This window comes from Phoxinus phoxinus, assembly GCF_949152265.1.
Source record: "Phoxinus phoxinus genome assembly, chromosome: 11".
In the NCBI taxonomy this organism is placed as follows: domain Eukaryota; kingdom Metazoa; phylum Chordata; class Actinopteri; order Cypriniformes; family Leuciscidae; genus Phoxinus; species Phoxinus phoxinus.
The window spans coordinates 151,037-165,000 of NC_136886.1; the positions used below are offsets into that span (position 1 = coordinate 151,037).

General features: G+C 44.6%; 1 protein-coding gene across 3 annotated transcripts in view; it reads left to right on the forward strand.

Annotated features, from left to right (window-relative positions):
• The window catches only part of LOC307006927 (histone deacetylase 4-like), a 68,552-nt gene extending 60,678 nt beyond the window's left edge, over window positions 1-7,874 (forward strand). For 2 of the 3 annotated variants that reach the window (XM_079628455.1, XM_079628456.1), the window contains 8 exons: window positions 3-90; window positions 182-301; window positions 417-514; window positions 852-970; window positions 1,046-1,179; window positions 1,285-1,369; window positions 4,037-4,172; window positions 4,245-7,854. In XM_079628455.1, coding sequence (XP_079484581.1) covers window positions 3-90; window positions 182-301; window positions 417-514; window positions 852-970; window positions 1,046-1,179; window positions 1,285-1,369; window positions 4,037-4,172; window positions 4,245-4,284 — 820 coding nt within the window. In that variant the 3' untranslated portion in view covers window positions 4,285-7,854. Of the gene's footprint in view, window positions 1-2; window positions 91-181; window positions 302-416; window positions 515-851; window positions 971-1,045; window positions 1,180-1,284; window positions 1,370-4,036; window positions 4,173-4,244 lie in introns of all 3 variants that reach the window. The other variant, XM_079628454.1, reaches the window with a different exon arrangement.
• The last annotated feature ends 6,090 nt before the right edge of the window (window positions 7,875-13,964 follow it).

Here is a 13,964-nt window from a genome sequence, read left to right on the forward strand (position 1 = left end):
AGGGGCTTCTGTTACTTTAACTCTGTTGCCATAGCAGCGAAACTCCTACAGCAAAGACTCAATGTCAGCAAAATTCTGATTGTTGATTGGGTGAGTTCATCTAGAAAAATGACCTGGCATAAAGATAATATTTTCTTTTCTCTGTGTTTAACATTGAATGTTTCTTGTTAAACTCCATCAGGACGTTCACCATGGCAACGGGACTCAGCAAGCGTTCTACGACGACCCCAGCGTTCTCTACATCTCACTTCATCGCTACGACGATGGGAACTTCTTCCCGGGCAGCGGCGCTCCCGAAGAGGTACAGACTGTGTGTGTGTGTGTGTGTGTGTGTGTGTGTGTGTGTGTGTGTGTGTGTGTGTGATTGTACGGGCCAGTGGATTGTGGGAAGGGTTTTCTCACTCTGCCCTCTACAGGTGGGAAGTGGAGCAGGAGTCGGTTTCAATGTGAACGTGGCGTTTACTGGAGGCCTGGAGCCGCCGATGGGAGACGCTGAATATCTCACTGCATTCAGGTACCAGAATCTCTCACACACACACTCTTTATCCGCATCACACACACACTCACACTCTCACACACACACACTCTTTATCCGCATCACACACACACTCTCACACACACACTCACTCACACACACACCCACACTCTCACACACAGTTTGCTCTGCTCATGAGTGAGTGTGTGTGTGTGTGTGTGTGTGTGTGTGTGTGTATGTGTGTATGTGTGTGTGTGTGTGTGTGTGTGTGTGTGTGTGTGTGTGTGTGTGTGTGTGTGTGTGTGTCAGGACAGTGGTGATTCCGATCGCGGGTGAGTTTGCTCTGCTCATTAGTGTGTGTGTGTGTGTGTGTCAGGACGGTGGTGATGCCGATCGCGGGTGAGTTCGCTCCGGATCTGGTGCTGGTGTCTGCAGGGTTTGACGCAGTGGAGGGTCACCCGCCGCCGCTGGGAGGATACACACTCTCCTCCAGATGTAAGCGCCGCTAGCCCTTACTGCTATATTCATCATCTGGGCGTTTCAGTAAAAGCCAACATCGCTTTGCTCCAGGTTTAGGTCACCTGACCCAGCAGCTGATGGGATTGGCCGGGGGCCGCGTGGTCCTGGCGCTGGAGGGGGGTCACGACCTCAGGGCCATATGTGACGCGTCGGAGGCCTGCGTCTCAGCGCTCCTGGGAATAGAGGTAGAGATGACCTTGTAAGCTTTCATTTGCATGAGGCTGATTCTTGTTACAGGCAGATTTGTGTTTTTGATCGTGTGTGTGTGTGTGTGTGTGTGTGTGTGACAGCTGGAGCCGTTTCCTGCAGGCATCCTGAAGCAGAGACCCAACGAGAACGCCGTCAGGTCCATAGAGAAAGTTCTAGAAAGTCACAGTGAGTCTCAAGTCTTCACAAATAATCCTTTACTTCTGTCTAATGTCTGATCCATGAATCATCTTCATCTCGGTGTCAAATATCATCTGCACATTACTGTACTTACAGTCTACAGGGCAGTTTGACAGGAGACATATATAGACGCCTTCAGGCGCGCGGGAAGTCATTTTCGACAGGGGGTGCTGGCGGCGGGGTGGGGATACTGACACACAATCAAAGACAGTAGTACAGTTTATTCCCCGTGCTATACAGTTCTGCAGGCAGGGGCTTTTGTTTATAAAACAGGGTGGGTCGTTAGGCAGCTTAGGGGGGTTCGGGGGCATGTTCCCCCGAGAAATTTTGGATTTCTCGGACCTACATATGTGCATTTTAAGGTGTTTGAAGGCCAACAAATTGGAATACAATTGAAGCAAATAATGAATAAAAATACGTTTATTTGTATTATGTACAAACTTTTGTTTCGTCATGTTTTCATAGCTCAATAGCGTTTCGGTGTGCTCAGATGTGCGCGCGCTGCAGTCGCTAGGAAACATGCACAGACGCGCGCGGACATGGATTTCTGTCGCGCAGGAATGTTTATTTTAAAACAACCACAAGTAGATTAAGTGTTCATAAACCGCATAACGGCCAAAAAAAGGCCTAAGTGCCACAAAGTAACAGACTATGCAAATCTTTCTTATCCGAGGGACATTCTTAAACGCTTAACGATCCGGGCCTGCATGGCGGCAGGAAAAAGACGCAGAGATGTAAGACAACGTGTCTCTACCTTACGATGATTTCGGTACACCAAAGGTAACGGGAAGTTCGCCGGCGGGAACTACAGTAGCTTGTCCTGCTCGTAGTAGTTGCACAACTTGTGTGTGGGCCGAGAGTGTGAGTGCTGCGTAGGCGCGTCAAGGCACATCTGATTGGCTAATACTACACACTGAAGATAAATTAAATAATTTTTAATTAAATAATAACTAAAATGATCCATCTCTTTATCCCACACACCAAACGTGACATACAAAATGTCGTGGAACAGAAACAACAACCAGAAATATTTATAAGCTATCATTTTATTGTCATCACAGTTTGCCAAAGGGGGTGCTGCAGCACCTGCAGCACCCCTAGGTCCCGCGTCCATGGACGCCTTTATCCAGAGCGAGCTGCACATTATCAGAACCCTGGGAATCGAACCCACGCTGAACCGTTCCTACAGCAACAGAGCAAAGCTAAAACTTAACTTGTTAACCTTTGCATGATTCGTCACACGAACGACTGTTTGTTGAGAAAAACACCTAATGTGTAATTGTGTCCGAACAGCTCAGATGACAGTGACATTAATGCTAACGATTATAAGCGCTTTGACACAATGATGAAATGCCTCCAGAATATTCCTCTCTCCATAGACTTGGACTGGAAGAATTAAAAATGAAAATTAGCCCATGATTTACTCGTCCTCAAGTCATCCTCGGTGTTTATGACATTCTTCTTTCAGACGAACACAATCAGAGTTATATAAAAAAATGTCCTGGCTCTTCCAAGCTTTATAATGGCAGTTTCTGTTTTGAAGTCCATAAAAGTGCATCCATCCATCATAAAAGTGCATCTATCCATCATAAAAGTGCATCCGTCCATCATAAAAGTGCATCTATCCATCATAAAAGTGCATCCGTCCATCATAAAAGTGCATCTATCCATCATAAAAGTGCATCCGTCCATCATAAAAGTGCATCTGTCCATCATAAAAGTGCATCTGTCCATCATAAAAGTGCATCTATCCATCATAAAAGTGCATCCGTCCATCATAAAAGTGCATCTGTCCATCATAAAAGTGCATCTATCCATCATAAAAGTGCATCCGTCCATCATAAAAGTGCATCTGTCCATCATAAAAGTGCATCTATCCATCATAAAAGTGCATCTGTCCATCATTAAAGTGCATCTGTCCATCATAAAAGTGCATCTGTCCATCATAAAAGTGCATCTATCCATCATAAAAGTGCATCTGTCCATCATAAAAGTGCATCTGTCCATCATAAAAGTGCATCTGTCCATCATAAAAGTGCATGATGTATGGACGAACGCAGAAGCGCAGAGGATCGAGCACAACACTGTCACGAAATTAGAGAACGAGAATCTTTAAAGAGAAATGTGGGAGGAGCTTGAGTTTGTTGCCCAGCGCTGTGTGTTTGAACCGCGAGAGCCTCAAAGCTTACGCTACTCCAACATCTACGTCACACATCGTCACTCGTGGCGTACATCGATGCGTACGGCCGTCTGCCGGAAGATAGTTATTTTAGTCAATAAAGTTTTCAATATAAGGATATTTTTACACGAACGCGTCGCTAGATGAACTATCCCTCTTAACCGCCGCTGACGACCCGCCGCTGACGACCCACCGCTGACGACCCGCCGCTGACGACCCGCCGCTGACGACCCACCGCTGACGACCCGTACGGTTGACGACCCGCCGCTGACGACCCGCCGCTGACGACCCGTACGGTTGACGACCCGCCGCTGACGACCCGCCGCTGACGACCCGTACGGTTGACGACCCGCCGCTGACGACCCACCGCTGACGACCCGTACGGTTGACGACCCGCCGCTGACGACCCGCCGCTGACGACCCGTACGGTTGACGACCCGCCGCTGACGGATGTGTGTGTGTGTGTGTGTGTGTAGGTCAGTACTGGAGGTGTGTCCAGCGCTCGGCGTCAGGAGTCGGCCTGTCTCTGCTAGAGGCTCAGAGAGGCGACTCTGAAGAGAACGAGACGGTGACGGCGATGGCTTCTCTATCTGTGGCGGCCATGGAGAAAAGGTACAAGTGTTTCCCTCCTTCATTCTTCATCCCTCCTTCTTTCTTCCTCTCACAGCATCTGTTGTGTTTCAGAGCGGAGGACGAGCCCATGGAAGAGGAGCCGCCGATGTAGAGACGAGAGTTTGACCTCGAGTTCTTCTGCGTCCTTGCTGAGAGAGTCAGGGCACAACGGCTAATTGTTAGCGCTGTAGCCCGCTAGCACTGTGGCCCCAATGCAACGCCTTCAAGCTCAAGTCACTGGAGAATGTTTTGGGAGATTTCTGTCTTATTGGCTTGAGATGTCGAGGGCCGTTTGAACCGGCCAGCAGGACATTCTGACAGAAAGAGGGAAACAAGGGTCCGATGAACCACAGGAACCCGCTGTTGTTGAGCGAGACACTAGCGAGCGAGACACTAGCGAGCGTCACAAGCTCTACAGCGTTTCAGCGCGACTCGTCTGCGCCATTTTACTGAAGCTTCTCCGAGAGCGAGTGCCTTTACGACCGCGTGGAGATACGAATGAATTCTGAGGACATTTTGCCTTAAGTCTGTGAAGTCACGAACACATTACCCACAGTTCCAGTTTCCTGTATGGAGAAGAGAACACTTTTCAGCACGTTTACTTGGACAGCGGTTCATGCTTCTGTCGTCTAGCGCTGACTCTCTTGTCTTCTGAACTAGCGCTGACTCTCTTGTCTTCTGAACTAGCAAAGACTCTCTTGTCTTCTGAACTAGCGCTGACTCTCTTGTCTTCTGAACTAGCGCTGACTCTCTTGTCTTCTGAACTAGCAAAGACTCTCTTGTCTTCTGAACTAGCGATGACTCTCTTGTCTTCTGAACTAGCGCTGACTCTCTTGTCTTCTGAACTAGCGCTGACTCTCTTGTCTTCTGAACTAGCAAAGACTCTCTTGTCTTCTGAACTAGCAAAGACTCTCTTGTCTTCTGAACTAGCAAAGACTCTCTTGTCTTCTGAACTAGCAAAGACTCTCTTGTCTTCTGGACTAGCGCTGACTCTCTTGTCTTCTGAACTAGCGCTGACTCTCTTGTCTTCTGAACTAGCGCTGACTCTCTTGTCTTCTGAACTAGCGCTGACTCTCTTGTCTTCTGAACTAGCGCTGACTCTCTTGTCTTCTGAACTAGCGCTGACTCTCTTGTCTTCTGAACTAGTAAAGACTCTCTTGTCTTCTGAACTAGCGATGACTCTCTTGTCTTCTGAACTAGTAAAGACTCTCTTGTCTTCTGAACTAGCGCTGACTCTCTTGTCTTCTGAACTAGCAAAGACTCTCTTGTCTTCTGGACTAGCGCTGACTCTCTTGTCTTCTGAACTAGCGCTGACTCTCTTGTCTTCTGAACTAGCAAAGACTCTCTTGTCTTCTGAACTAGCGATGACTCTCTTGTCTTCTGAACTAGCGCTGACTCTCTTGTCTTCTGAACTAGCGCTGACTCTCTTGTCTTCTGAACTAGCGCTGACTCTCTTGTCTTCTGAACTAGCGCTGACTCTCTTGTCTTCTGAACTAGCGCTGACTCTCTTGTCTTCTGAACTAGCGCTGACTCTCTTGTCTTCTGAACTAGCGCTGACTCTCTTGTCTTCTGAACTAGCGCTGACTCTCTTGTCTTCTGAACTAGCGCTGACTCTCTTGTCTTCTGAACTAGCGCTGACTCTCTTGTCTTCTGAACTAGCGCTGACTCTCTTGTCTTCTGAACTAGCGCTGACTCTCTTGTCTTCTGAACTAGCGCTGACTCTCTCGTCTTCTGAACTAGCACTGACTCTCTTGTCTTCTGGACTAGCAAAGACTCTCTTGTCTTCTGAACTAGCGCTGACTCTCTTGTCTTCTGGACTAGCAAAGACTCTCTTGTCTTCTGGACTAGCAAAGACTCTCTTGTCTTCTGAACTAGCGCTGACTCTCTTGTCTTCTGGACTAGCGCTGACTCTCTGAACTAGCGCTGACTCTCTTGTCTTCTGGACTAGCAAAGACTCTCTTGTCTTCTGAACTAGCGCTGACTCTCTTGTCTTCTGAACTAGCGCTGACTCTCTTGTCTTCTGAACTAGCGCTGACTCTCTTGTCTTCTGAACTAGCGCTGACTCTCTTGTCTTCTGAACTAGCGCTGACTCTCTTGTCTTCTGAACTAGCGCTGACTCTCTTGTCTTCTGAACTAGCGCTGACTCTCTTGTCTTCTGAACTAGCGCTGACTCTCTTGTCTTCTGAACTAGCGCTGACTCTCTTGTCTTCTGAACTAGCGCTGACTCTCTTGTCTTCTGAACTAGCGCTGACTCTCTTGTCTTCTGAACTAGCGCTGACTCTCTCGTCTTCTGAACTAGCACTGACTCTCTTGTCTTCTGGACTAGCAAAGACTCTCTTGTCTTCTGAACTAGCGCTGACTCTCTTGTCTTCTGGACTAGCAAAGACTCTCTTGTCTTCTGGACTAGCAAAGACTCTCTTGTCTTCTGAACTAGCGCTGACTCTCTTGTCTTCTGAACTAGCGCTGACTCTCTCGTCTTCTGAACTAGCACTGACTCTCTTGTCTTCTGGACTAGCAAAGACTCTCTTGTCTTCTGAACTAGCGCTGACTCTCTTGTCTTCTGGACTAGCAAAGACTCTCTTGTCTTCTGAACTAGCAAAGACTCTCTTGTCTTCTGAACTAGCGCTGACTCTCTTGTCTTCTGAACTAGCGCTGACTCTCTTGTCTTCTGAACTAGCAAAGACTCTCTTGTCTTCTGGACTAGCAAAGACTCTCTTGTCTTCTGAACTAGCGCTGACTCTCTTGTCTTCTGAACTAGCGCTGACTCTCTTGTCTTCTGAACTAGCGATGACTCTCTTGTCTTCTGAACTAGCACTGCTGTGAGAGACGCTTCAGAACCGATGGCGTCGGTTAGCAGCGGCTCGACGTCACGCAGCCGAATCCAGGCGTTGGGTTTCACAGTTTTTTTACCTGCATGTGCATTACAGGAAAAAGCTACTAAACTGGAGAACAGAATTCCTGTCCAAAGCGCGAGTTTGCATCCAGTCTAGAGAATACCGTGTCCCAGATCAGCTTGTGTTCGTAACCTCTTCCGCTGTCCTGACGACGTTGGGAACCCCCGAGCATGAGGCGGGATTGCTACAATATTATGCATGTGATGTTGATCTTTTCTGCCTTCCAGAGCGTCACTCTGTGTGTCTCAACCGTTTAATCTCCAAAAGTCAGTTCGTCTTACGAGTTTTTTTAGTTCAGTTACTGGTTATTTTGTAGGTTTTAGCTATTAATCCCATTCCTGCTTTATACAGTTTTTCTTCATTCAGAATATTTGTACCTTACCCTCATTGTTATTTGCTGGTGGATTTTAGTTCCATGCGTTGCTTGCGGCTCCATGTTCTGCGAGCTACATGAAGACTTTATGAGCGCTCCATGGTTTACAAGCATCATCACAGACTGTGGAGTTCTACGTTCTGTTCATAGTAGATTTGTATAAAGGAAATCTAAATACAGTATATGAATATGAAGAGCTGTCATCACCTTTGTGTGCATGGATGTTATATTTTGTAAGCAGCTAATGCTGGTCTCAAATATACGAAACCTTGTTTTTTATGATGATTTAGAAGTGTATAACAATCTCAGTCAGTGGAACTAACCTGGTAAACGCACTTGATGGTCAGTGATTTATTAACCCGTTGTTTTTTTAATGTATTTTAGAGTTAGACAGTATGTCTATGACAGTAATTGGAATAAAAAAAACATTAATTCAAAGCATTTTGATTTGTTTCCATCTTTTAAAACAGCATCTCAAGCCAAAGATCTGTAATACACATGGTTTGTTTAATTGTACTTTCACTAAATGCTAAAACTGTGTTAGTTTTGAATGATGTTGAAGAAGATAAATATATGATCATAGTTCCTGACCTGCAGCAACACGTGTTCGGTGAGAGGCGACACGCGTCCCTGTTCTCGTCCTCAATGCGACGCGACTCTTCTCCTCGGTTTCATCCGTCGATGAGCAGAAAACACCAACGTCTCGTTTCCTGATGATGGAAAACACAAAGTATTGGTAACTTCCATTTCAAGTGGATTGAACATATAATGAAGTTGTGCACTGCAAAAAATGATTTTCTTACTTAGTATTTTTGTTTTGTTTCCAGTCCAAATATCTAAAAATGATTAAATCAAGGAGCATTTTCTAGAGAAGTAAAATGACATAAGAAATTCTATTTTGTTTTAAGATAAAAAGAAAGTAATTTAAGTAATTTTTGCTTAAAACGAGCAAAATTATCTGCCAATGGGGTAAGCATAAAAATCTGAATTCGAATAGAAAACAAGAAAAAAAATCTTAATTCAAATGGAAACCAAGAATTTTTTTCTTACCCCATTGGCAGATAATTTTGCTCGTTTTAAGCAAAAATTACTTAAATTACTTTATTTTTATCTTAAAACAAAATAGAATTTCTTATGTCATTTTACTTCTCTAGTAAACACTTCTTGGTTTAAGAATTTTTAGATATTTGGACTGGAAACAAAACAAAAATACTAACTAAGAAAGTATTTTTTGCAGTGTGACAATGTTAATGTGATTAATTGTGTTGCTTTAACAAATTTGTATTAAATTGACCAAGCTTTTTTCACGAGGGGACTCATTTAGAAGAAACGTATATTTCACAGAATTAACAGTCGATTTCTGATGGTCAGGGGCCGTATTCACAAAGAATTGTATCTTAACACTAGGAGTACTCCTAAATCGCACTAAAAGATTTTAGCTAGGAGTGTTCTCTTAAAAGTTATTCACAACGCCTTTCAGACCTACTCTTAGTAAGGAAAAATGACAACTCCTAAACTAAGAGTGAGTCTTCGTTGCTATAGATGACGTCAATTCTCATGCACGAGCTTCCTCGCAATCATCACGGTGATTGGTTGTTAGATGACAGGGCCATCATGCGAACCAACACAGACGCACCAAATCATGGAATTACGACATCTAAATATGTCTGTGTCCTACACAAAATAATAATAGTAATGTCATCGAAATGCATATATAATGACATGTTTGTGCAGGCCCCAGTGAAGTGTAATTCTAAAAAGGCAGAGAGAGAGAGAAAAGTTGTGAATTCAATTAAATTAAATCAAGGTAGCCTAATACCCTAATGAAAACCGCCACTTGCCTAATAATGAAAAATGACACTTGCATTAACACTTGCTTGTTAATTGACATCCTATTAGCCTAAATAGACTACTTAAAGCAAGGAAATGTTGCTCCTATTGAAGTAATGTAATAGTTGAATGACGGTAGATTATGAACTCGCCAAAACGGAAAAGAAAGCCCAACTGCACGCATGATTAGTCACTGCTGCTGGCCCAGTTGGTGCTGGAAAAAAGCAAAAACGTAATAAAAGGGAAATTCGGCACTGGGATACGGATACAACATCGAGAATTGTGAAGTTTGCATCGAACACAATCTGGGTATTGAGTGGGTTTTCTTTCTATTCACAAACATGTCCTCATCCTGACGTGGTGCATTATTTTAATATGTGTCCCGTCTATAGCACCGACCACTCCGGGCACACCGGCAATATCCATAAAGCTGGCTTTGTTTCTTTGGAGTTGGCGAATGTCCAAAGGAAAACTTTGTCGAAAAAGAACTGTCGAATAATATGGGGTCTACAGAGTGTATTACACAATTGCATTTTCCCCGTTGCCAGGTAGCGAAGTGTTATCATACATTTAAATTCGGCATTGATTGGGTTGTTGCGATTAGTTGGCGCTGTTATTGCATCCCTCACAAGATCCACAAAAAATCCATCTTTGTAATAACTCCGTGTCATTGAGTGTCTCCAATACACTGCGTCGCGCAGCGATTTTAATATCCTTTGTGAATAGGTCTTAGTGAGTTAGGAGTCCTCTCGACTTATTTTAAGCTGTCCCAGACTTAGGTGCTACTTTTAGGGCTAAAATGCTTCGTGAATTACTCTTAGTGAAAAAAATTAGGAGTCCTAAAGTTAGGAGTGACACGCCCGTTATTTTTAGGAGTTGCTCCTAAATTCGCCTGTTAGGAGCTACTTTTAGCCTTAAAATTCTTTGTGAATACGGCCCCTGATTCACAAGCTCTGGTATCTTCAACTGTGGAGAGATATGTTCATCAGATCGGTTCATGACCACAGAAAAGAAGGCATTGGATAATTCCACATCTATTACCCATAAAACTGAAGGTTTGTCAGATAAAGGAGACGTCATGATCGAACAACTATTACTATACAAGCCGTTTCTTTAAGCATTTGTTCACGCACAAAAATTAAAATGATGTCATTATTTTCTCACTCTCACGTCGTTCCAATCCCGCGAGACCTTCGTTCATCTTTGGAACACAGATTAAGAAATCTCGATGTCAGCCGGAAGCGCCGAGTGTGTTTACAACATGACAAATGGGATTTTTCTGAAATCTGTAGAATGATATAAATTCATTCACAACTACAATATATTCAACATTATAAAAATCATTCATTGCATTTGTACAGTGTCTGCTCTCTCTGTTGAGTTTTAATGGGGTGACGTTTCATAATGTGCGTTTATAGCTTACAAGTTCTTATAGGACAAGTTCGGTATTTTACACTTAAAGCCGTTTTCAGATCGTTTCTGATGAAATAGAACGGTTAAGATTGAGATTTGGACACATGCTGCTGGCCCGAGAGTTTTTTTATCTGACCCATCTGAAAATAAAGTCCATGAATTCGATGTAAAAAAGACGGGCATGAACTCTAGAGTTTTCTAGAATTAATTTATGAAATCTTGTAGCTTGAAATTGTGACGTCTGTGATGTGGAATGATTGCCAGACTGTTTAGATTGCTGCGTTTGGATTTGGATAACAGAATATTAAACTTACAGCGTGTGTGTGTGTGTGTGTCTCGATCATACGACGGCCGATCACTGGATATGCAGCCGATGGCATTAGATGAATTAATAAAATGGATGCTGAAAGTGAAAATGAAGCGTGACACCCATGCATGTGCACACACACACACACACACACACACACACACACACACACACACACACACACACACACACACACACACACACACACACACACACACACACACACACACACGCACGCACGCACGCACACAGCGCAGCTCCTAGCAACAGCACACACTTCAGTCGCAGCATGTGTGTTATAGTGAGACTCCATCAGTGTTGCTGAGTTTATAGCTCCGCATTCTTTACTGAAGCATTTACACATCTAGCAGTTTAGATATTTTAATAAGAAATCAATAACACACATCTTAGACATGATGACGCAGTTACTGAACGGGTGTTTGCTAGAGAGCGAACAGAAGTGACAGAAGGATAGAGCCTCGCACACACACACACACACACACACACTGAAGCTTTATTAGAGGCTTTCTTCAAGGCCGTTACTGGAGTTTTCAGGCAGCATTAAAACACAGACGGAATCCTCTCATTCACACCGGATATATTCAGGCTTTAGTCTAGGGTTAGGGTCAGGGTCAGGGTCAGGGTCAGGGTCAGGGTCAGGGTCAGGGTTAGGGTCAGGGTCAGGGTTAGGGTCAGGGTTAGGGTGTCAGTGGAGAAGAATAAAAGACTGACCCAAACCCTGACTATCTCAGAAAACTGTTGAAACTATTCACATTCACTTCATATATTCATCATATATTTCATATCTGTCATACATCTGTCCTGATGAAGTCTGCACTGACAGACCGAGATCTTCATCAGGAATCACTCTCAGCTTCAGTTTCAGAAAGAGCGAAACGCTTCCAGCATCGCTGAGATTAAACTGAGATGAACAACAAATGATCATTCATTTGTTTCATTTATATTTTCTGGGACCTCAAAGCGCTTCAGATAGAATCTCCTCAACCAGCAGCAGCATCACCACTCACACACACACACACACCACAGGGTGAGCGCCCCCTGCTGGCCTCACTAACACCTCTACCAGCAGTGTGTGTGTGTGTGTGTGTGTGTGTGTGTGTGTGTGTGTGTGTGTGTGTGTGTCTGTGTGTGTGTCTGTGTGTGTGTCTGTGTGTGTGTCTGTGTGTGTGTGTGTGGTGTGAGTGAGTGTATGTGTGTGTGTGTGTGTCTGTGTCTGTGTGTGTGTGTGTGTGTGTGTGTGTGTGTGTGTGTGTGTGTGTGTGTGTGTGTGTGTGTGTGTGAGTGTGTGTGAGTGTGTGTGTGTGTGTGTCAGAGCATTACAGGTGAAGCTGAGCGCCGGGCCAAGCTGCTAATTAATAATACGCTGAAAAACAGCTTTTACCCACTCACCCATTCCCCCCAACACTGCAAACTGCCCTCTGATCCACCCCACCTTACACACACACACACACACACACACACAACTAAGAACCTAGCTCTGCAGACTTTGATTCTTCATGTTTATGGCATATATGCACAAACACTTACTTTTGCACATTTTTATTTATGCCTTTGTCGTTTGTCACTTGTTGTTGATGTTGTAGGGTTTAACACTAGAAGACCCAGAGTTTTGTACCCCTCTTTTAGCCAAGTGGATGCTAACTGGCCAGTCTTTTGGCTATCATTAGCATCAATTCATGTGTAAATGTGGTCATTACCTGAGCAATCTGCAGGGGGGTTGGGGGTGTGTGTGTGAATGGTTGCTGGTGGCATGTTTGTATGTGTGGGAGAGGGAGGGCTGCTAAAAGCAGAGAACTTGATTGACCATGTCTCACATTGGCATGTAGGGTCTTGCCCAGGTGTAAACAGGTATGAATTAGCACATCTAATTGCATGCAGTTTGCTCTCAAATGAGAGCAAAGACTGATAAGTTTGCTGCAATTTCCAGTGTGTGGGGATCATTTGTCACCAATTGCATCACGTCCTACAACCCTGGTCTACATATCACCGTTGATGAACAGCTTTTCCCGTCAAAGACTCGCTGCTGTTTCCTGCAGTATATTGCAACTAAACCTGACAAGCTTGGGATCAAGTTTTGGGTGGCTTGCGACCTAAATCCAAGTACATTTGTAATGTCCTCCCATATCTTGGCAAGCACCCTAGTCGTCCCAGTGGAGAAAGACTGTCTGAAAATGTAGTGATGAGGCTGATGGAACCATTCCTAGACAAGGGCAGAAATGTTACCACGGACAATTTCTTCACATCGCTGTCACTTGCGCATAAACTTCTTAGCCGGAAAACCACCATCCTCGGCACATTCAACAAGATTCGGCGGGAAATCCCTCAATCCGCTAGACACACAGATCGCAATGAATTCACCACTAAGGTATGTTGCAGGTCTTTTGTGGTTCTATGTTTATGTGTTTCTAATTTTTAGAATCAACACCGCCAAGTGTGTCATTTTGTGTAAAAGTGCTATGAAAATAACAATTTATCTTATTCATTAGGTGTTTTCAACCACTGCTGCTACGCTGACGGCGTATGCGCCCAAACGGAAGACCGTCTACATTCTTAGCAGCATGCACAGCGTGATTCAGACTGAAAATACCACCAAAAGGAAGCCAAACACTATCACCCTTTACAACACCACAAAGTGCGGCGTGGATGTGATGGACCAGATGGTGCGGGAGTACACTGTCCGCACAGGGACACGGCGCTGGCCAGTTGCCATGATCTATAACATGATTGACATGGCAGCACTGAATGCACATGTGCTGTATCAAGCATGCACCGGAAGGCAGGAAAGACGGGTGGACTTCCTGCTGGAGCTTGCAAGAGAGTTGGCTATCTCTCATATGTGTGCGAAGAAGGCAAGAAAAGAACAATTGCTTCGGACACAACCCTCCACACCTAGCCCTGGAAAAAGAGCCATGTGTCAGGTCAAACACCAATGCAAGAACAATCATGCCACTGTG